Genomic DNA, 25202 nt, shown 5'->3' on the forward strand with positions numbered 1-25202 from the left:
CTTGTAACAGATTCAAGATCTTTTAAAAGAAAGTTCAAATTCCATTTGTATTCCAACAGCAAGAGCTGGCTTTTCTTCCAAGCCTCTTCATAAACCTCTTGTTCAATAATGAGCTTTCAAAACTATAGTAAAATTCATTGCTCCTTTTATACTCATCTCATTATCCTGGCCTCTTGCTGTGCTTGCTCCTTTTAATGGATGGAGCAAGTATTAGCTTGATTTCCTACCACACATCAAGTTTTCAGCTGAGGTTAGTAATATACATCTCCAACAAATGATAAGATCTCTATTAATTTACTATTAAATGCATAAAGCTGGAGATTTTATTTTTGCCTTGCATCTGACAGATAGTGAGAGCACACCTTACTTTTCTGACATGCTCTAACTTTTGCATGCAGGCAGAAATGATAAGAGGAATTCAAATCAAGGCCAGAACTCAGTTATCATAAAAGAACTGAACTGAATATATCCATTTGCATCCATATGTAGAAGACAAAAAATAAAAACACAAAGAAGTGCCTCAGGAATACTGCAGTCAATACACAACAAAAGAAAGTTTTAAGATCTGAAGTTGGCAACAGCACATTTTGATGAGAAAATTAAATTAAACCACATGCCTGTTCAAAATACAGCTTACTGAGAAAGAAAATAATCTAAACCAAGACAGTTAAAGAAATAATTTAATTGCTACATTTTCCAGACTTTATTCACAAGGCCTTGCACATTCAGACACAGATAGCTGAGTGTGAATTCAGATGAAACAGCATAGCGGAAAGGAAGTTGGAATTATTGCTGACAAATCATGGAAGTCCCACCACTCTGGGTGACTCCGAACTCAGCAGACGTGTCAGGACAACGTAGCAAGATGCTCTGCTGTTGGCAAACCTGTGCTGACACAGACACTAATTGTTTTTTCAGCGGTAGTTTCATAATTCTTTTGTCTAACAGAAATGCAGATCACTTCTTAAGTTTCATAACTGGAAATTAGCAAATAGCATTCACAAACTTACCTCAGTCACCAGCCATCCTGTGGTGCCCTTGGCTGAAGGCAACAGCCAGAACCTGCCATCTATATAAATGCTAGAAAAAGTTAAAATCACAAGCACAAAAAACTTGGAGAGAGCTCTAAACCCAAGGAATGTCTCTATTGCAAGTCCAGGGCAGCAAGAGCTGGTCCCTCTGATGACATGAATGGCCATACTGCATGGTCCTGTAAAGGAAAATACCAGGGATGCACTTGCTCCTTGCAAGTACAGCTGCTGCCAGGGCTGGCTACAGGAGCCCCAGCCATCCTCACTGCTGCAGCTCACCGCACGTGACTGCAACACAGCGAGATGCCAACCTAAACCTTCCATGAGTTCTCCAATGGCTTTGGCACGACGAGTTTGTCACTTTTGCTTTTATATCCTACTTGGTACAGTGGTGTAACAAATGGGTGAGGGTCTTCACGTGTTACTGCTCTGCAACAAAGATAAAACAGCAGCAGCTGATGCACAAATCAACTTTTAATAAATTTGTGGCTTTAAGCACTCAAACCTTTTCAAAGAGTGAAAAAGAAACACCACAGTAATTTCCAGAATTCCCTGCCACTGCAAGGACAGGTCTGAGCTTCTCAGTACCAATCAGGCTCATTTTAAATAAGCATAATAGCCCCCACAAAATTTGTTTATTGAAATTTACTGTGGGGCTGAGGATAAGATTGGTTTATTTTCTGCATTAATTTGCAAAGCCAGAGCTGTGTGCTGGAACTTTTAAACGAAGTGCTGGAGTCAGCAGGACCCAAGGCTCTACCCAACCACTGATTCACTGTCTGACCTTGAAGAAGTCCCTCACCTCATCATAAATCTGCCAGGCCAGCTGTGGAACTGGATGAAAGCAGGACTACCCCACAAAATGCATGCCGCAACTCGTTTGGCCTTCTGTTAAATAAACATAACGCCCCCTCAAAACAAACCCGACCAACTAAACAATGTGTTTTTTTCTGTATACAAAGCATTTTGTACTGTAGAAAAATGGAGTGCTTTACCAAGTGGGAGGGAAATGGATGTAAATATTTACACATGTCCTGCAAAGAGCTGTTACTCACTCCAGGGATGTGCATGCTGGTAGCTGTATGATTCAAGAGCTACATCAGCACAGTGGGGGTGCCTTCACTAGACAGAAATAACATACTGGTCTCTGGAAAGCATGCACTGTGCCAAGGAGGGTAAGGAAAAAACTGACATTAAGGGGACAGTTACTGCCCGATTGGAAACCACATTAGCTTCAAATAAAACAGAGATTCAACAAAGCTACAAGTGCTCAGAGCTTAATTACAGGAGTAGATTAAACTACTATCTAACATCCAGATTTTTGTTGCACTTGTCCATCATCTCAAAAACTCTTCCAAAAGGCAAGAATATTTTGGACTGGTAAGTAAGTCTGGAAATACAGAGGACAGCTATTTCTCCTTATGCAACTTGTGCTCAATTTTCCCTTATGCCTGCCATGAAAAATTAATGCTGAGATTGGGAGGGGGTCACCTCAGCCAGTAACTCACCTGCTTCCGTTATGTCCTCCTGCAAATGCAGGACCTGCTACTTTACATCCCTCCATACCTGAGCTTCTATGGAGGTGACAGGACACTGTCTTCAGAGTAACACTTCTACTAGTGTATTTTGATCACTTACACATAATCCCAAATGCAAACTAAAAACAGAGGTAAAACCTGCAAGGGAAAGAGGCTGACTGGATTCCCTTTCACACGGCAAAGTCTGGTACCATTAATTCACGGGTCCTAAGCGCTCAAGATACCACTTACCAGTGTTGAAAAAACCTGGAACAAGGTTCCAACAGCTTCCTTATCAGTTAATTTCATCTTCCATTATAAAAATTAGTCTGTCCCTTCAGAAATTTCTCGACAAAAGAGAACTGGCTACTGTTTCCCATTGCTATCACTTCAAAGGTGAGTTTGCTTTACAAGTGTCAGTGTGGTAATACTTGTCCCTGGTTTGCTATTCAATTGCACTCTTCTAATAAGACATTTGTTTCCATTTTCATACATAAACAGAGGAAGCACTGCTTGTAACTGCAACCTTGAACCACATGTGATAAGGTGCTTAGTATTTACATAGCATCCACACTAAAACTGGTAAGTGCATTACATTGTACACAAGTTAGAATTATGTCAAAAATGCATGACTCGAGAGCAGCTTCCACAGCTCTGAATCTCTGTGGTGTCTGAAACTTTGTCGACCTCAAGCTGCCTAATCTGTTCTAAGGACATAATGTACAGTATGCTGTTTGTTCAGCTTGCGGAGAATCAGATTTAAGGATTCCATAGTCAAACAGCACTGACTCAAGTAGCAATGTTCAAGGACTTTTCAAAGTGCATCTGTGGAGCTTATCAATACCACAAGTTGAATACTGCTCTACCCGACTATGATTTCTTTAGCCAAGACCTCGGGTTTTGCTTTAATCTAGCATCAGCGTGAAGCTATAACTGAAAAATCTAAGCCTTCACTTAGAAAACTTCTGTAGGCTACTGTTCTCCAGCATTTTTTCTACAGATATGGACTGCATGCAATGCAGAGTAAACACATTCTAAGTCCATTATTTTTAAGAAACAGTACACATATATATATGTGTGTGAGCACCTACACACACATTTCCCCATTTCATCATCTATACAAAATACATACACATGACAATACTTTCCAGGAGAGCTGTATCTGCATATTAGGGGCATTAAGACACCGCACTGCATTGCAATAGCTCTGCTTATTTCTGAAATGTGGACAAATGCATTTGATATGTACATTGTCAGCATGCTTGGGATTAACAGAGATCAGCAACCAATTTGGAGTAACTGAATATTCACAGCAGCGTCTAGTCTGATCTGTTAACACAGTCACACACAGGGAATGTAGGGCAAGCATTTTTATAAATGCCCAGAAAATCAACCCAGAAGAAAACCAAGGGTACTGCTTAAGAAAAAACAGACCCCCAGCAGCCTTATACTTCTTGGCCTGCTGTTCACCTTCCGCACAGTCTTTGCTGGCTGCAGCCTGTACCCACATCAAGGGTTTTGTTCATGTACAAACTCAGTGCAGTGATCCCATTATTCCTAGAAATACATGCTCTCTGGACTTACCAAGCCTTTGTCACGCTCCCTTTGCTTTCCTGATCATGCAGCAATATTGCCCTCTCTTCCCCCGCCACTGAGGACATATGAAAAACATTAACATATCTCAAATGCCTAGCAGACCTTGAAGTATCCTTGTCAGAACTTCACATTTCCTGGGCAAATCTTGTGGTGACAGGAGACCTCTGTAATTGCATTTAAGCCATTAATGATGCACTGATAACGCCAATGAAGTCTGACCATCAGATTTCAATGTATATTAAATGCCTGTCTGAAAGCAGCATTAATAATGGAATGGATTTATTATTTTCTTCTAATTAGAACTCCTTGCTGATGCTAGTGAAAAAATACACTTTCAAGACAGAAATAATCAGCAGTAAAATACATGTAATTATTTTCATTATAGGCTTGTGTCACTTCTACCTATTAAGAATGCTCCCTTCCCAAATCTGTTTCCCAATTCTGCTACATGTGGAAAGCTTTGGACAAAGTATTCAGTGGCAGGTACATATCTCACTAGAAATGCATGGTTTTTCAAAGCAGCTTATTTTATTATCATAGGCAAAACAGTACTTTCGTGTCATTCAGGCCTACAAGAACTCTGGTGATTTGATACATGAACATTCTTCGAGGCTGTTCTTTGGAGAGGCACGTTTAATTTAAAAACGGAACAATTGTTTCCAAGAGGCAAGATTTTATCTTTCCTGTAAAGTCATCAGCTCTACAAAGTTACAAATCACTGGAAAAAAATCCTGCAGCAAGCCTTCAGAAGAGGCTCAGACATTTAGCAGCCAAACACCTTGGGAAAGGCCTCCTGCCCTTGGCATGCTCTACATGCTGCTGAGCAGGAACTCCTGGAGCTTTCCTTGGCAGCTCCAAGATGCCGCTCGCTGTCCATGCTGTCCCTGACCAAAGCCTGGAATGGAGGATGAGAAGGTCATCTGACCCTTGTGCTCCTCGTGAGCCGAAGGAGGCTACGTGAGGCTTGCTGCTTTGTTGAGGTTTGCTGCCTTTACAGTGAGTAAAGGTTCGCTGCCTTCACAGTTTGCTGCCTTTCCTTCCCCGCTGCCCTGCTGCTGGCTGGGGAGCGCAGTGGGCCCGGCCATCACCCACCCAGACGGATCCGTGCTTCCAGCCCCAGGAACTGCCAGCCTGCCCCGTGACCCGACGTGAGAGCACGTGTACTCGGCTGTCAGAGAGAAAAGCAGGGAGCAAGGCTGCAGGGATGAAGGAGCAGGATGAATGATGAATGGGAACTGAATCTGAAGCAGAAGCTTGGAGAGACCAAACAAATAAAAGCACAGGAGCCCATGCATGGAAGACAGAACAATGGGCAGGTAGGAGGCACAAAAAAAACCCCTGCAAACAAACAAAAAAAATCCCCATTCTATCCCCATTTGTACACATCCCTATAACTCCAGAACATCCAGAAGCTGCTTAGAGATGACTGATACTGCTTCCCCTGATACAGGTCCCTCTTCTCCCCAGTGTGTGCCACAATCACCTAACTGCAAAGGGGCAGCACGCTGCTTTTTCAACAGTGCAAAAAGGGGCCCTGCAGCATTTCTGAACTCTCCAGGGCATGACTTTGCAACACAGAGGAGTTTTTTTCCATGTACATTTTGTGACTGCTCTTGGTAAAGTCAGCTTGGGAAGATAAATCTCCTTAAATCGTCTCTCAGCTTCACCATGTGTATGCTAAACAGGACCTGGCTTGTTTTGCAAAATAAAGAGTGCTGGATGAGGAAGAGGCACATGACCTACACTAACATTTTCTTCCCCTGGTTTAGCATAAATAAAAGCTCCACTATGAAAGGGCACTTAAAGTTCCTTTTGCAGCTAACATTGAAAGAGTTTATTATGACACTGCAGAAATGCTTTAGGGGAAATCTTGCTCTGATAGTGTTCTCATGAGAACACTCGACGTTTTCAAACAAGTCACTTTGAAATGTTCAAGAATACAAATGTCATGAGGCTCCTAAAGGTGCAATGACACATCTTATCACAAAGGGAAGCTCCTGTATTGCCTGCTTAAAGAACCTGAAGCTCTGCAAGAAGTACCTCATCTTTCAAACAGTATTTCAAACATCAAGCTTTGAAAGTGATCTGGCATTGAAACACCAGTCTGGCTGCTCAGATTTAATTTGTTTAAAGTTAGCTTGTATAGTGAAGGGTACCTGGAGCTGCAGAAGATTCCCCTTTGTTTCTGAATTTCTCTGGTAAACAGAGGTAACAGATTTCAGGAACTACTTGAGTGACCACAGGATAGGGGAAAGATCAAATGAGCTTTCCATTTACAGAACCAGCACCATGCAGCATTCCCCACAGGAGCTGCCAGTAGACACAGTCTCCTTACCTACAGATTCATCACTCCACCTTGCCATACCTGCTGTCCAGCCTACGGGCTGGGATCACCAGCACATCTAATGCACTACCCCACACACCTGCCCAATCGTTACACTTTTAAAATTATTTGAATGACTTGAAATAGCAATGAAAAAAAAAAAATTTTCACAGCTCACACCCATAAGTGCAGTCTTCAGTCCCTGATGGAGAAGTGAGGTGGGGATGGGACATGGCTCTTCCAAACAGTGGCTCCCAGGGGACTGACTGTAAAGGAGAGACAGTGGCCTCTGGTCACCACTACCAACTTTTTAAAATGGTGCTTGCACATGCACTAGCATTTTCTCAGAAGCCATCATTGTGTAAAATCCTGTCCAGAATTATCCAGTCATTTGACTTTTTAATTTAAAAAAATAAAAAAATACTATGGAATTAAAAACTCCATATAATAAAAAATAGGGTGCTCTAGGCCACTTGTGTTTTGCTCAACTCATCCCCTCAAGTAAAAATCTCAGGGGCCACCAACCATTTATCTGCACTGTAAGGTACAAAGCCTCACCAGAGCAAAACTGAGCAATGCCCTGGTATAAAGTGAAGTATCCCCACACATAATTGTGCTTAACCTAAACCATATGTTCCTAAAAACACCAGCAATGCTGAACAATGAGACCAACCTCACATCCAAGGGAATTTAGGAACAGGGGAACAACCGAAGTGACAAGCTTGTTCATCACAGAGCTACAGATTCATTGTTGTCGTCATTTTTTGGCACGATGCTGCCTGAATTCCTTCCCATGTTTTGTGAACAGCTGAACTGTGTTCCCTTACAAAAGAAATTAATATGGCAGCCTGGGTACATCTGCTTTAATCTTAAAACAAAGCAGTTTTGCTATCTTTAGTACAAGCATAATAAAAGCACCAAAAAAAGACAGATGGTTTGGATTTTCTTTGCAGAAAGCAAGAGAGAAGACTGACATCTCAACTGTTTACGTAGCCACAACCCATTACGTGGCCACAGCAAACCAGGGGGGATGCAGAAAGTACCTCTTTGTCAGCATCTCAGATGCCAACTGCTTTCAGTCAGGTCTTATAAAAAGCATAAAACAACTCTGCTCACAGATAAATGCTTTTGTTCATAAAGATTTAATTTATATGGGTAGGAAAACACTTAACAATGGCCACACTAATGCCAAACAAATTAATTTCAGTAAAGCTAGAGCAAACACTACCGTTCTGTTTAGGCAGCACGGAACAAAACCCTTGAAAATCCAACATTAAAGGAGTTATTTATGGTCATTATTCAGCCCTCCTACCCCCATCATTTGTGCATTAGAAATCTCCTAACTGCTCACTTGCAAACTCTGTGACTTCTGACCAAAACTGGCCACACACTGATAACCTGAAAGTTCATTTTGCAGGGATAATACAAGCACCCTAGTCTGGCAGTTGGGATAGGTTTTGGGGTTTGGCTTTTGTTTTGTTTTGCATTGGTGGTTTTTTTTTTACAATTCTGCCTTTCTTTTAAAATATCTCACTTCAGGATTAAAACTTTCCCCTTCCTGAAATCAATCAAGCTGATAGTGGTTTTGGCAGAAAGGGAAGTAACAGGAAAAAAGTAAGAACAGAACATGTGCAACATATCCAAGAAGTAATTCATAACTTGCTCTGTATTTTTTATGTAATAGATACATAGTTCAGGGAAAAGTACACACAAAAAGAGGCTTTCCCTATTACCCTTTAACAAAAATTCAGAGAATGGCAGTCATGTAAAATTATCACCCTTGATATAAAGGGATAAAAAGACAAGCTGAATTAGCTCATGAATTAGGGGCAGAAAAATGGTCTCTGATACACATACTGCTTCTTTCAGCATAATTCAATGGCTTTTTAATATTTCCATGTTGGAGAATTTAAGAGACCCAAATTAATGATTTTTTTTCCAATTAGCAAGTATTTAAAAAGTAAAAGAAGATGGGACATGTGGAAAAAATCCAAAACACTTGTTCAATTTGTGAGTGCTTCCACCTGAACCAGTGCTCAAACACGGTACTGATAAGTAATACTTGGTGTTTAGAAGTAGCATTTCCATTAAGGAAAACGTTTGCTGCAGTTGCATTAAATCCTGACCAGGCACCAGGAGGCTTTTGTTCATTGCAGTTACACTCCATTAAATGCTTCACAGGAGGGCTGGGGTGGCACAGCTCGTGGGCCTGTGGGACACGTGGGCTTGCAGGGCACGTTCAGCCTCTGCCGCGTCGCTTGCTTCACTGGCACTTTCCTTTCTGCAAAGAGCACGGGATGGAGCAAGCACGGGCAAGCGCGGCACAGCCACCCCTCCTCGCAGCTCCTTCTAGGAGATGCCCCACAGGCTGGGGTACCAAAGGGCCCCTGGGACAGCCAAGTGCAGTTGTGCAAGGCAGGGAGGCCAGACTCCCTGCAGATGCTCCCGGAGGACGCTGCCGGCTCACATCTGTCACAAACTCTGTTTACAGGCGCGCCAACAGATGCTTGCAGCGAGAGTCACTGAACTTTGACATCCAATATAAAGATGTAAACACTTCTCCATAGAAGATAAATCCTCAGTAATAAAAGGCGCTCTGGCTGACTTCTGGCCCTCCTCAACCCCACACCATCCGCCAAACCCAAAACTCCCACACATATCCCTTAAAAACAACAACAGTAAGAAAGACCCAAAGCACAAAAAAAACCCCCAAGAAATTAATATACTAATAGCCACAGCACGAAGATTTTTAAAGTATGCTAATCAGTAGAATTAATACAAATAAGCCAAATATAACTAACTGGAGAATAAAATGAACTTTACGATGTTTAGACAGATGGAATCTGATTTCCTGCTGGAAAGCTGCTGAATTTGGCATTGACACTGATCCCCAAAGGCAGGGGATCTGCTGCCCAAAACACACACGAGCTACCCAATGTCCGGAATCAGTAGTCACTACCCTTCATATGCACCATTAAATTAAAAAGCATGAAAGTCTTCATAAATAAGAGATGGATTCATTCAACACTAAGAGCAGCCAAGACCAAAGCCCACTGCATATATTTGTGTATTTTCTTAAGAGGTTGTATATACAAAGGAGCTCACAAAGGGCTTCTTTAAAATGCTCCCTTGTAAATGTGCATTTGAAGGGTAATAGATATTGAATTCAGGGAAATGTCCAAAAAATCACTGTTTGGAAATATTTTTAGGCCTTCATGTGGAACAGCTAGAAACAATCATGATGCCTTTCAATGCTGGCTAAGAAAATCCTTGTCCAGAAGGATTTACTTCTCTCATGCCTGATCCTATGAGCTATGGATGCAGCCAAACACAGCATTTACTGATAAACAGTCCTACTGACTTCAGTAACTTAAGCCAAGTAACTTCAGTGGCGTTATTCATGCCCTATGAATATGAACGGAAGACTCTTGTTTAAAAGGGCTCCTCACAACAGCAAAGGCTAGCACAAGAGAGTCCCAAGTGAGGGTGAGAAAGGACACAAGGCGAAGAAAAGAGTCCTTATGAGAAATGCTTAGCCATTACCAGCATTTGAGGCTTTCTTTTTATTTTTAAACTACAAGTGAGGAAAATATGAGCTCTGCTGGTATAACCACATAGTAATGTCAAGATAATCCTATTGCTAACTCAGTCAAACAAAAGGAGCCCCCTCCCCTCCCCAAACTAACATAAACAGACAGAACAAACCCCAAACCTCAAACAAAGCCCAGGTCTGCAACTTCTGAATGAGGTCACGATGAGAAACTCTCCCAGCCTTCTAACCAGAAAGAAAAAAAAAGTGAAAACTCCATGGAAAACATGCTTGAGCTGTGTTTAACAAGGAACATCTGTAGCCTTCCAATTCCTGAGATGCAGAAATGCCGCAGAAGAGCCACAATAAGTTAAACACACAGGAAAAAATACTTTTGTTGCTGCCCAAACCATTTACAGGTGCCTCTGATTTGAAACTAAGGATACCAAGCTCTACTCTGTTTGCTGACATAACACCATGCTGTGAAGGACTTCTTTGTGAAGAAAACTCACTGAAAGCTGGTTTAACTGACAAAGTCTTTACTGGTGAAATATGACATCTGCTTTTAAAGAGCCTACATTTTTTGCATACTATCACTCAGCTGCTTCTATTTATAATATTTGATGCAAAAGTTTCTCTCAGTCAGCTAAGTAGGTATGCAATTAAGTATCCTGAAATTTTAGTATCAGACTGAGGACAGTTTACAGCAATTGATTCAACTTTTACTTCTCCTTGGATGAGTTTGTTCAGATAAGATTTCCCCTACACACACATACATTAGTTATGTTTTACATATATACAATTCTTCCCTTGCAAGGGAATGGATGTTATTAAAAATGTGTGTTCTCAGGTACTGTTCTGGAAGTCCTCAATTCTCAAAGGCTTAAACACAGTGCTACTTACACCAACAGCAATAACTGCATTAAAAAAAAAAAAAAGAGTCCTTAGTCTGCAGATTATATATTTATAGTGCTGAGTGTATAGTTATTGGCATTACTTTTATAAATACTTGGATGTATAAATGGAAGAAAAAAGTAGAGAGTCCTATTTAGGTGACTAGAAGAATGTTCCTGAAAGCAATGCCATGCAAAACAACACAGCTCTTCTGAAAGATTTCACTCCCCCCCAAGCTTTTTGTATTTGCTATCTATGCCTTCAATGCAGACAGCTTCACGTGTGTCTGTACAAGTCAGGAGCACAATGCAGTCCTCTTTGATCTGAAATAAAGTTCACAGTATTCAGAAAAAAAAAAAAAAAAAAGAAAAAGGATAGGAACTGGAAAGAGATTTTTTCCTCAATAGAACCGTTGATTACTCAATATACACAAGTAATTTCAAACAAAGCACAGAATGACAGCAGGGCTTTTAGGATTTTATTTAAACATTCACTTGCCAACTTTATAAGCTCACACAACTTCATTAAAAATACAGCAAGACTATGAGGAATATCTGCTTTACGGTAAATAAAACCTTTAAGGAAGAAATAACTTTAACTCCAAAACTAAACGCAGCAAAAATACCCTGAAAGGTGAAAAAAAAAAAAACCACGGTAACTATAATGTCATCTTATATATGAATGTGTATTTAAACACACAAGGAAAGATTAGGACCTACTTTTTTAATTCTAAATGTTCATAGACTTCATTGACATACTTAATATATTCCTACTAAGTATGAATATACTGTAATAATACAGTAGTCATAGACATGATGTTTCCAAAACATCCAGGACAGAGCCCTTCACCAGCTCTCTGCACTAATGGAACAGAAAAACAAACAACACAACCAACCCAACCACCAGCTAGCAAATGGGTACAGCATCTTCTCTTCTGGAAAGCCTGAGGTTTGTGCTTATAAAGGGAAACATATTTACAATATGAATTGTCTCCACATGGTAGCTTTTCCAGTCACTGTAGACTCTCTGTTTTGAAGGTGAGCCTGCGGGAAGTTTTGGAGAGCTACTCCAGAGCCAGCTGCAGCCCAGCATCATGGATGTATGCTAAGAGGGAGGTCACACCTTTCATCTCCCACTCCTTTATCTTGGGCCAGGGTGCAGAAACACAGGCCTTACGTACTCTTCCCCTCCTTGTATTTAATGAGGCTTTCATCTACCCCCATACAGTGCCACATTTTTCTTCTTTTCATAAAGAGCTATGAATTTTTCACTGCTATTTGCTCAGGGAAATCCAAACTTTCAATGTGATAGTCCCATTTTAGTACACCATATCTCATGTATTGGATAATTCCCACAGACCACCAAATCAGCTAGTTTTACAACTATCTCACACAGAGGATGACAACAGCAGGAAACAGTATCACAGTTATCTGTAATGATAATTAGCAAATGAACTGCTTAACTGTAACACTCAGGTAATATAGACAAGAACACTTGAGGAGGAATTATGTCACTATGTGATAATCACAAAATTGCTATGAAGCTTGTTAAAATATAATTATATAATCCTACCTTCACACTGGGTAGGATTCCCTACAACCACCCATTCAGCATACAACTGTATGCTGCTACAGGTTTTTGTTGCAAATTAATTTCTGCAAATCACAACAGAACAGAAAGAAGAAACTAAGAAGTAGTGTACTGTGATATGAAAATTTAATAATTCTGCAAACCGACATCGGCAAAGACTTGGAAGTCCAGACTCATAAAAGTAAAATCCGAAATCAACTCCAGCAACAGACCTTCCCATTCCCACTGCCCGGCCAATCATGTCATTGAAAGACAAGCAGAAAGCTCAGTGGAAAGGTGAGAAGTGCAAAGTCTAGTAGAAGCTACTGAATCAGAGAAGATGAATAACAATGCTGTGCTTTGATACGGTCCCAATGTTTTCATCGGTTTGTCATTAGACTTGAACATGAGCTCCAGCTGTCAAAATGATGTGGGAATCAATACACCAGCCATGCTTCAAAAAGCATCATCACCCCATATTTCTGCAACCTCACCCCTTGCTTCCCCTCTCTGGTTCTTCAAAGTGGTATTGAGCATTGCAAGAATTGCCAAACAGTCAGAGGTAATAGTCAAGCATTATCTCAGTTCCATTTCACCTGCTTGCAACCTTCTGCATCCCACAGGTAACGAAACAGCAAGGGCAGGATGGTCTAAAAGCACATCAGGAAAAGCAATGGAAGAAAAGATAATAATTGACCAATGTCAGCTGGCACAGTCCTTTTAAACACAAAGTCCACTCCTGAAACCATAAGCCCTGAAAATGACTGAAGTTATCAAATGCAGTGAATTTTTACTTTGCCTCTGGCTGTGCAGCAGCCAGCTCAGACCCGCTGAGGATATGGAATGCCACAGCACAGGTCTGAAGGCCGATCCCTATGTCCTTCCCATTTTGCACCACCTGATTTTAACACCCAAACAAAGCAGGCAATTTTTTGCCCAGTGATGTTTGTAACACCAGGGTTTTCTAAGCAAACTTAGTCAATTGGATGACATCATGGTAAAGACTTGAGACTTTTTCCATATTACCTGAAGTTTCAGCTCACATTATGGACACCATGGAAAGGCAGTAACATCACATACAACACGCACACAGAACACCATTAACAAGCAAGATATCTGCTGGTGGATGTCAGTATTAGCTCTGCCATTCTTTTCTAGGGCACCAAAGCAAGCTGTCCCTTTTACAGTGGCATCTGTGGTTCCCTTAAGTATAAGGATTTTGCAGCTCAAAACACTTGTCAAAGTCAAGCTCTTTATGGCTACACAACCAAATACAAAATCCTGTGAAAATTACAGGTAGTCTCCCATGTAAGCCTGTGGGTCACTAGTACTAGGAGCTGGAGAGGGCTTGTGCTTAAGATAAAAAATGTGTTTAAGATGGCATTTCCTGGAGGATATTAGCATAACAACACACAGATCAGCCTTTCTACACTGCAGCTTAATTGTAATCGTGATGCTTTAATGTGATGGAGCCTTCTTATTTTAGCTTGACAAAGCCAACAGATGAGACAGTTTCAGTCTTTCCACTTAACTGGACTTCAAATTTCAAACGTTTCAAAATATGAAACTTCCCAAATCTGAGAACCTTAAAGGTTTTCCCTGCAACTCACAGGGAACACACCAGCACATAGGTGGCTTTCTTGTTTCTCTGACAGGAGGCTTTGTACCCAGAGGTAGTTGTTCTTCTCAGTATAATTTTGTGGGTGTCTTCGCCCACCTGGTGTCTGGGTCACCAATAAGTTGGTGCAAGTGAAAAGGATGACAGAATCATAGAATGTTTTGGAATGGAAGAGACCTGTAAAGGTCATCCAGTCCAACCTCCCTGCTGCAGGGGAGAATACCTTCCACTAGATCATGTTGCTCAAAACCCCATTCAACCTGACCTTTAAGACTTTTAGGTATTCACAACTTCTCTGGGCAATATGTTCTAGTGTCTCACAACCCTCAAAATAAAACATTTCTTCCTTAATCTCATCCAAATCTACCCTCTTTTAGTGTAAAACAACTACCCCTTGTCCTGCTGCAACAGGCCCTGCTAAAAGGTTTGTCCCCAGCTTTCTCGTAGGCCCCCTTTTGGTACTGGAAGGTGCTATAAGGTCCCCCTGGAGTCTTCTCTTCTCCATGCTGAACAACCTCAAGTTTCTCAGCCTGAAACAAGAGAGGTATTCTGCCCCCCTGATCATTTCCATAGCCTTTCTCTGTGGCTCCAACAGGTCGATGACCTTACAGTGCTGGGGGTCTCAGAGTTGGATATTGGATACAGCACTTCAGGTGAGGTATCACAAGAGTGGAGTAGAGGGGCAGAATTCCCTCCCTTGACCTACTGGCAATGCTGCTTTTGATACAACCCAAGATACAGTTTGTCTCCTGGGCTGTCAACACACTGCCAGCTCCTGTCCAGCTTTTCATCCACCAGTACCCTGATATCCCTCTTGGCAGGGCTGTTCTCAATCAATCTGTATGAATATCAGGGGATGCCCTAACCCAAATGCATGGACCTTCTACTTGACCTCATATAACTTCATGAAGTATATGCACGTGCCCACTTCTCAAGCTTGTCCAGGTCCCTCTGGATGGCATTCCATCCTTCTGGCTTGTCAGCTACAGCACTCAGCTTGGTGTCATCTGCAAACTTGCTGAGGCTCTGCTCTATCCCACTGCCAATGCTGTTGATGAAGGCATCAAACAGTTCTGGTCCCAGTCCAGAACTCCAACGGACACCCTTGTCACCAATTCAGCTCTTGATCACCACTGTCTGGATGCAATCATCCAACCAATTCCTCGTCCACCAAACAGTTCATCCATCCAATCCCTATCTCTCCAATTTAGAGGGAAGGATGTTGCAGGGTTCCGTGTCAAAGGCTTTACAGAAGTCCCGACAGATGACATGCACAGCTCTTCCCATCTTCACTGATGTGGCTTCTCCATCACTTTCATCCCACAGTGCCAGCACAGCAGCAATTTAATCATGAGTGCATTACATTTTGCCCATCAAAAGCCACTCTGCAATTCTGTCTGGTTCCTTTCCTGCCCGGAGAAAGGCATGTAAAGAAAGCAAGGGTTCTCTGTCTCTGAAAGACATGCTTTTATTTTTTGGCCATGTACCAGCCCCAAATTTCTGTTACTGTAAGGGAATATAACCTTTGAGAGGCCACCTTTCTCCAGTAAACTACATAATCACCAACCTATGTGGAACAAGGCTCTCACACCCAGCAGCATTACTTCAGCTTTGTCAGACACAATCACAGCAATGGACTCGAGAGGCAACAGAAAGAACTATTAAAACCAAGTTGCACATTCAGGTCATACAAAATGAGTATTTTATTCACAAAGCTTTTAGCTTTCCACTATGCCCTCCACACAAGGAGAAAATGCACAGCTGGTGTCACCACCATAATTCTAGGGGTTTTGACAACAGAATGGCCTATGCAGCGCCAGGCATGCTGGCATAGATGTGACTCACTTTGTCAGCAAGACTTCAATCTTATTGTGATTATGGAGATGTGGTGAGATAGTTCCCACAGTGGAATGTTCCTACGAAGGGTTACACGCTGTTTAGGAGAGACAGACCAGGAAGGCATGGTAGTGGAGTTGCCCTCTCAGTCATGCAACACTTGGAATGTATTGAGCTCTGTCTTGGGGTGGATGATGAGCAAGTCAGGAGCTTATGGGGGCAGACGAGTAGGGCAGACGAGTAAGGCTGACACTCTGGGTGTTTGCTCCAGGCTGCCTGACTGGGAGGAGGAGGTGGGTGAGCCCTTCTAGGCAATTACAGCAGCCTCAAAGTCACATGGGAGGGGCTTTAACTACCCTGACATCTGCTGGAAAGCTACACAGCAAACAAGCCAGAAGGCTCCTGGAAATCACTGATGACAACTTCCTCCAGAGATAGATACTTGAGGATCCCACAAGGAATGCTGTGCTGCTTGACCTCACAGTAACCAACGAGGAAGGCCTTACTGGAGATGAAGGTTGGGCACGGTCTTGGCTAGAGTGGCCATGAGATTGCAGGGTTCAGTATTGAACAAAGAGATGGTAGGGCGGTGAGCAAGATTATGACCATGAACTTCAGATAGCTAACTTTGGCCTCTTTAGGGATATTCTTGGAAGAATTCCATGAGAGCAGGCCTTGCAGGGAAGAGGGGTCCAGGGGAGTTAGTCAGTAATCAAGGCTCACTTCCTTCAGGCTCAAGAACAACCCAAACCAATGAAAAACAGGTCAGGCCAAGGGCACAAGAAACCTCTGTGAATGAATAAAGAATTGTCATTGCTCAAGTATAAGCAAAAAGGTTCACAGGAGATGAAAGTAAGGGCAGGCCCCTTGGAGTGAATTTACAAAGGTGATCAGGATAAGTAGAAATGAGACTAGAAAGACCAAGGCCATCTAGAATTAAATCTGGCCAAGCATGTAAAAGATAATAAAAAACTTCAAAAACATCAGTAACAAGAAGAAACCAAAGGATAATGTGGGCCCATTAATAAATGGAGTAGGGACCCTGGTAAGAGAGGACACAGAGAAGCCAGAGTTGCTGAATGCCTTCTTTGCATCAATCTTCACTGACAAGATCAGCCCTCAGGGACCTCTGGAGACAAGGGCAAATGAACGCCAGGAGGAAGACCTTCCCTTAGTCAAGGAGGATTTGGTCAGAGAACACCTAGGCAAACTTGACATCAACAAGTCCATGGGCCCCAACAGGATGCATCCATGGACTGCTGAGAGAGCTGGTGAACACCACAGCAAGGCTGCTCACAATCACCTTTGGAAGTTTATGGAGATCAGGAGAGGTCCCTGAGGGCTGGAAGAAAGCAAACGTCACCTCAGTCTTCAAAACGAGCAAGAAGGAGGACACAGAAATCTACCAGCCAAGCAGCCTCACCTCAATCCCTGGATAGGTGATGGAGCGCCTCATTCTGTAGGCCATCTTGACCCACAAAGGAGACAGGAAGGTGATCAGGAATAGTCAGCATGGGTTCACTAAAAGTAACACATGCTTGACCAGACTGATTGCCTTCTGTGCTGAAACAACCACCTGGATGGATGAAGGAAGCGCAGTGGATATTTTCTACCTCAACATCAGCAAGGCTTTTGACACTGTCTCTCACTAAATCCTCATATCCTCAATCCTAAACTCAATAAGTGTTATGTTGGATGAGTGGTCAGCAGAATGGATTCAGAACTGGCTGAGTGGTAGATCCCAGAAGGTTGTGATCAATGGTACCCAGTCTGGTTGGAGGTCTGTCACTCCTGGTGTCCCCCAGGGTTCTATACCGGGCCCAGTGTTATCTAATTTGTTCATCAGTGGCTTGGATGAGGGAATAGAGTCCCTTCTTTCAAGTTCACTGCTGACACAAAGCTGTGAGGAGAGGTCGATACTTCAGGTTGTCCAGCCTTTCAGAGGGACCTGGACATGTTGGAGAGCTGGGCAAAGAAGAACCTTCTGAAATTCAATGAAGGCAACTGCAGGGTCCTGCACAGAAGAACCTGTGGATCCTGGTGGCCAACAGTTTGTCCTTATGGCTAAGAAGGCAAATGGTATCCTGAGATACATTAGAAAGAGCATTACCAGCAGGTCAAGGGAGGTGATCCTGCCCCTCTGTTCAGCCCTGGTAAGGCCACATCTGGAGTATTGTGTACATTTCTGGAGTTCACAGTACAAGAGATATGGAGCTTCTGGAGCAGGTCCAGCTGAGACCTCTTTTTTATTCACAGCCTTAAGAAAGGCTGAGGAAGCTGGGCCTATTCAACCTCAAGAAGAGGCAACTATGAAATGACCTCATTAATCTATATAAATATCTGAAGGGAGGATGTCAAGAGGATGGAACTAGGCTCTGCTCGGTGGTGCCAAACAACAGGAAAATAAGTCACCAGCAGAAACTGATGCACAGGAAGTTCCACCTAAACGGAAGTTAAAACTTCTTTACTGCAGGTAAAGGGTGAATAAGCACTGGAACAGATTGCCCAGAGAGGCTGTGGAGTCTCCCTCACTGGAGATATTCAAGAACCACCTGGACACAATCCTGTGCCACATGCTCTAGGATGACCCTGCTTGAGCAGGGCGGTTGGACCAGATGACCCACTGTGGTCCCTTCCAATCTGACCCACTCTGTGATTCTGTGAAAGCTTATTTTTTACAGAGTTGTGAGAAAGACAAAACATAGAGAAGCAATGCCCATACCTGACCATAGTCTGTCCTGAATACAACAACTCCTTCTGCACAGGAATGAACAGTGCTGGGATAATGCTGATTATTTTCTCGCAGCCAGACCCGAGACCCCTGCAATAAAAATAAAAAAAAAAAGAGTTATAGATGACATAGCACAAAAACTGAAAAAATAATTCTACTCACTATTTTTCTCTGGAAATACTTCTCAAGGAATAGGAGAGAAAGAGAAAGCAAAATCCAAATAAGCAAGTGAAAGATAATCTCTTAACAAGTATTTGCTGGTTTATGCTTGATCAGTAAACATGGGAAAACTACACTGAAGTGCTTTTTTTTTTTTTTTTTTTTTTACACGAGTTCCTAAATGCCGGCAAGAGCAGCTGGAGCCAATCCTCTGATTCTCTGAGTCATGTGCCTCATGCTAGCACATGTAAAATTACAGAACAGTATTTGAATTTACACACAGTTTAGAAGATCCACCCCAAAGCCAGCTGGCTCCCTACCTATTTATTTTCAACCTCAGCCAGACACTCCCAGCACTTCAATCTTTCACCTTTTTTCTAAACTACTTCCCTTTATATGGTTCTCCTCTCTTGACTGCACAACAATGCAAGGATTAAAAAAAAAGACCAACTAGTAGCAAGCAAGGTTACAAAGAATTGATACTTGCTATGGAGGCATTGGAGACACTATTAATGAGACACCTAAGCCAGTCTAGGATAGCAGGTAGAGCTTAATGCTCCATCTACCACCTGGCTGGTGGTGCAGATGCAGCATTAAGAAAACAGAAATATCTAGCACTGAGGACAAGGGAGGAGGACCACAGCTGATATTGCAGCTGCAGCAAAAGCCATCCTATAAGCAACAGCAAGTCGAGTTGCTCCTGCGTAGGAGAAGACTTTAGCTGGCATGAAAACACTTAGCAGCAGTGACCCATGACTTGACTTCCAACCAAAACTACACTCCCGTTCACTTCAAACATCTGGCTCCATATCAGGGCAACAGTATTTCAGTGGCTTTCAGAGAACAGAGATTTTTTTCACCAGAACAATCAAACATCCTCCTAAAGAAAAAGTAAAGGAGTGATAGGAAAGTGCTGGGATGTACACTGACAATCAGAAGGTTTGGGTGTACAATCATTGAAAAAAAACAATTAATATAATTCTGCATGCTAGTATCCAAAGGCTGTCCTTGCCTGAATTTTCAGAGAGACCAGACATAAAGTCTTTTTAAGGTGGAGGGGGTGCAGTCCTGATTAATAATCAAGAGAAATACAGATTTTTATTCTGCTGCCTATTTAAGATGAGTGGCCCATGAGCTTACCATGGACTTCAGCCACATTACAAGTTACATGTGTTTTTAGACAATGTTGAATAAATGTTATTCTTCATTCTATGGCGGGACAATAGCAGCACTGAGACAAAATGGAGAATTTAAAAACTCTTGCTGTTTGGTTTCCCATAAATGGGAAGATCTCAGCTGGACAAAGAGGATGAGGCAAGAGCATCCCTCTTTATTTTTTGCCACTACATCTTTTAACAAACTGCTTTCCATTTTCAATGCTGCAAACACCTGTAGGGCATTTGCCCTTTTACTTCCAAAACCTCGAGTCAGATGGTTTCTAGATATACAGCAATTCAGAAGCAGTTCAAATGCAATGTTCATAAACTCCAAAGTGCAGGGTTAAGGCAGATGGAAGCGGAAAGGAGAGCACCAGTTCCTGAGGTGGGTAGGAGGGAGCAGGAGACTGGGAAACAGTGGGGAGACACCTCCCCAGAAGTGGTAAAAGCAACAGATAAGACTTGAACATTAAATTCAAAATCCAGTAACAGCAGTTGGAACACTTCCACCCACTCTCCTTGGTCTACATCAGACTCTGGTCTTCAGAAAACTAAGGGCACTGCTCTGTTTTTATTCTCTTGAACACCAAAAACATCCCAATGCTGACTGGTTCAAGGGTACCTCTCACCCTGCACTTCCCAGAGGAAGGAAGCCTGATGTGAGGGCTTTGCTCTTGGACTTCCTCTGCTACCTCTGCACCAGAGCCAGCAAACAGAAATGTCCTGTGTCCCTGAGGTACAGACACAGGAGCAATGGTAACTTGAAGGCTACATATTTGATACTAAGGAATATCTACCACAACCACCACATAGAGACAAAGGGTTTTTTTCAAATTAATGCAGGTGCTGCCATCAGCTCACTGTCCCCAAGAGTGCCTGAGAATGAAAACCTAAGGCTTGCAGCTGCCCTGTGGGGCTGGGTGATGCAGAGCCCACTTAATTCACCATGGAATGGGTCTAAAACCCATAAGCATGAGTGCACAGCAAGACAGATAATGTGATGATGCACCCATGCTACATCACACCATACAATGAAAGCAAGGTGACCTGAGCTTTGCCTGGGATTCCTGCATGTCCTCAGCCACCTCACTTCATTTGTGCACCACAGAGGGACTTCTGGTGAGCCTCTAGCCCAGGGGCTCAAGCAGGCTTAACAGAGCTAGCTGTGAAAGCATTCAGTCACTCCCGCAGTAGAAAGTGTTTCCTGAAGTTCAGTGTGAGCTTCCTGTGTTTCAGCCTGTGCCCACTGCCTCTGAACCTGTCACTGAGCATCACCAAGAGGAGCCCCCTCCTCTTTTATCTTCCCTCCAGGTATTTACAATACACTGGTGAGATTCCCGCTGAGCCTTATCCAGGCTTAAGAATTCTAGCTCTCTCAGCTTGTAGTCCTAGGAGAGAGACCCTCCATGATCTTTCTGGTCCTTTGTTAGACCCAATCCAGTATATCCATGTCCCTTCTGCACTGGGGAGCACACAACTGGACACAGCACTCTAGCTCACAGCTCACCAGGGCTGGGAAGAGGGGTAGGATCACCTCCACCAACTTGCAGGCAACTTTACTAGTATGTTCAACAGTAATGTCTATAGAAACCTCATGAGATTATATACTCCTGACTTAACACAGGACACCAGCAGAAAGAATCTTCAGCTCATTAAACCATCCCACTCAATCAGACAACCACCATTTCACATTTGAATGGGTTTTTTTTGTTATTAGTGGGATTATTATGGCATGAAATGAAAGGCCTAAAAGTTGTCCAGCTCTCAGAAAATTTTTATTTCACTGGTCTTTTCTGCCTTTGACCTAGTAACTCCACAGGAGCAAGGCACAGCAAACAGCCATAGTTTGGTTCACAAATTTCAAGGGATTTAATGATGGTGTCACCATCAGGCTCTGGAGACCTGACGGCCTGAGGAGCGGATGCACGAACTACTGTCACCCCAAACAGCAAAGAGAATTTGGTCCCAGCCTAACCCCACTCCTCCGCTTCCAGAAATACTTTTGCCAGCCTGCTGCTGGGCACTGAAGGCCTGTCCTGGTCAGTCTCTATCGTCACCTTCTACGTGAGCTCAATCCACCTAAATGCACATATAAAAAGCAAGAAAACCTATCAGCCAAAATGCAGTCAAGTTCTTCAAGTGTTTCAGGACAACCAAAACCCTGTTATTCCACTGGTTTATTATTTGCCAGCATCTCAGAAGCTCAAGTAACGTGAAGTTTATGCTTTCAAGAGCAATGAAAAGCTTGTAAACATTAAGTCACAATAAAATTTGCCAAAACCTCAGCATTCAAAATAGCCTCTCAGAAGGAGGAGAATGTTTTCCATCTTGAAATTAAATAATTAATGCTGCATTTTTTTTTTTCTGGCTATGAAGGGGAGAAGAAGGGGCCTGCACAGAAGCCTTCACTTGGTTGGGCTAGTGCTATAATAAGCTTTTTAAAGCAGGGAAAGGGGTTGATTTAAACAAATGTACATTGTTAGGGGTCAATAGCTGCTATTCAAAGGAGGCTGGAACAATGCAGTTCACAAAGCCGGAGGCATCTGGAATGCAAATACAACATGTTCCCTGGCAAGGTAGCTCTACAATGGAGTGTCTGTCCATGGGCCTTCCCCTCTGGGTGGGGGCAAAACAAAAAGCTCTTGGCAAGAGATACCTCGCCAACTATACAAGCTACAGACAATGATCCAGCTGCCATCCCTCTGCAGTGCATTAGCCATGCACTGGTGACAAAATCATCAACAGTGCTTAATTTATGGACAAAACTTGGCAGACAGGACCCACCTGAGGAAGGAATCTTCTCAATGCACATCGTGGCTACACTGACCTCAGCCTCTTTCGCAGGGACAAGCCTGGTGTCTTGGGTTACTCTAGAGCTCCCTGACAACCAGCCTTCTGTGGTAAGAGGGCAAAGAAAGCCATGGCGCACTAACTACAGCCCAGTGTTTTTTATTTCCATGAAGTAAGGTTGTAAAAATACATGGAACAGTGTTTGTAGAAGAACAGCCATATGCCATAATTTCCGTAGCAAATAAATTTCTACTGACTGCAAAACTGAAAGGAAATAGCTTTGGAGATCTCACAGCTGCAAGACCACCTGGAGAAGCCCTGGGTCCTTCAGCCTCACAGATTCTGATGCTGAAAATGCAAACACTACTTCTTGTCTTCCTCAGTATTCTGTACTTGGAGATGATAAAAATCCATTCTTTTTTTACTTTCTGTTGGATATATATGCTGAAAATCACAAAATTAATAAAGAACTTTATCTCAATTAAATAAAATGGTGGAGCATTCATTGCAAAACTCTAATTAACAAGTTAGATTTTATATGCATCCATGCTGTCTGCTGAATAAAATAACTGCACATTAATTACATTTTATATGCATATAAATCATATATATGTCTACATATGAAAAAGCAGATACTGTATAACAACTGTGTTCTCATCTCAGTGCAAATGCCACTCATTCACACCTTATGTGAAATCAATATATCAAGGCAGTTGATTCAAAACCATTAAAATTGCTTTAAATTAAGAGCTATGAATGTAGGTTATGCTGCATCTGCATTCAAAAAGCATGTCACTATTGAAGCTTGGCAAAGTGAAAGGAACAATAGTCAATATGTATTTAGAGAACTTTTTGTTTATTCACCTCAGTAGCTTGGCTCCAAATACAAAGTCTGAGAGACAGGAATAGATGTTATTAACTGGGTCAAGCAGGACATAGCTTCTTAATGCAAAAGATAACCAAAACCACATTTATCTTCATTCCTTCTTTTTCCTATGTCACAAACTGGTGACAATTAAGGAGTGGACATGAAAAGAAAGAAGTCATCAAGAAAAAGACCACAACTTTCCTAATTTCATATTAATAATCAGTTATTGTGCTGAAAACTCACCCTTCCCTGTTGACTTTGGCTACTGAAAACAGTTACATTTAGGTACCCAAAAATATATTAAGTGCCTGGCCAGACTAATCAGTGGAAAGTTCATTGGAAACTGAATATCCTTCCCTGACTTCACATATGAACCATTCAGCCTCTTGAGCAGAAAACCAGACCTGTTCTTCCATATCTAAGTCCTGGGAAACAAGTATTAATGGCCATTGCTTTTTAGTGCAGAATGTTGGTCTAGATGCCCTCCTTTGCACTGTCTTGGCTTCCCTGGTTGCTGCTTTCCATCAACAAAAGGCTTCCAGAAGAGCTGGTAATCAGTGGTGGCTGAATGTGGGACCTACTATAAAGGTCTGTGGCTACTACTGTCACACAGTGTACAAAAGAGAAATAAATGAACACTCCAGAAATTGCTCCAAGACAGTGCCACCAATAGGCTCCATTTCTCGACAGCCAGGCTACCCCTCTCAGCCAACAGTAAGGAATCAGCAGTATTTATTCAAGGATGACAGGGTGGAAAGGGATGGACAGAGTTACAGAGAAGGGCTAGTTCAACCCTGTACATAGTAAGAGAAAGTACATCTTTTTAAATTTATTTGACAAGGCAATCTAAATTTCAGTTCCTTAAACTCAGCTTCATGAACTGATTATTTACATAAATCAAGGCATATACTTAATCCAGCTTAATAGGGTAAAATTACTTTTCAAATCCTTACAGTAGTATTCACAATTTCCTCAGAAAACACTCAGAGGTAAAATACTAACACCTTCCCCTCAACAACTTTTGTTCTGTCTCTTACACAATACTATTTTCTTTCCTGTTTTAAAGCAGAACAAAGCCATGAAGATGTTTCCATGGGATATAAGGCTAGTTCAGGGGGGTTAGTTTCCTGCAGAGCAAAACGTCCTTGAAAATGAGATGATTCTGTTGTCTGTCAATCCCCCACATCAGATCAAAGCACCAGCTCTCCTGCTCCTGAGGTCTGTGCAACAGCTGCTGACTAACCTTGAATAGGCTCCATCTCCTCCTGTTTCAGTAACTGGAGACAGCACAGAGCTAGTGATGGTATACTACTTTAAAAACAAGAAACTGGATTAAAACATATATTATTACTGACTTGAAAGGGAACTAGAATAAATTTGTACCTTCCTCAACCCTTTGAAGGCACCAGCACTTCTTAAAAGACCACTGCTTTATATAAGATAGTATTTTCTACATACATTTAAAAAAACCCAACAAATAACTGCACAAAATTTTTTATCTTTCAATTATGCCCAACACAAACAGCACACAGACATTACTCTCAATATATGCAGGTGGACAAGCACGTTCCTCCTCATCTTCTG

General features: G+C 42.3%; 1 protein-coding gene across 1 annotated transcript in view; it reads right to left on the reverse strand.

Annotated features, from left to right (window-relative positions):
• Positions 1–25202, reverse strand: part of MYO10 (myosin X) — a 163634-nt gene that overhangs the window by 109233 nt on the left and 29199 nt on the right. The window contains exon 2 of the mRNA XM_068197079.1: positions 18636–18734. Within this exon, the coding sequence (XP_068053180.1) occupies positions 18636–18734 (99 nt within the window). The remainder of the gene's footprint in view (positions 1–18635; positions 18735–25202) is intronic.

Source organism: Anomalospiza imberbis, chromosome 1 (genome assembly GCF_031753505.1).
Source record: "Anomalospiza imberbis isolate Cuckoo-Finch-1a 21T00152 chromosome 1, ASM3175350v1, whole genome shotgun sequence".
In the NCBI taxonomy this organism is placed as follows: domain Eukaryota; kingdom Metazoa; phylum Chordata; class Aves; order Passeriformes; family Viduidae; genus Anomalospiza; species Anomalospiza imberbis.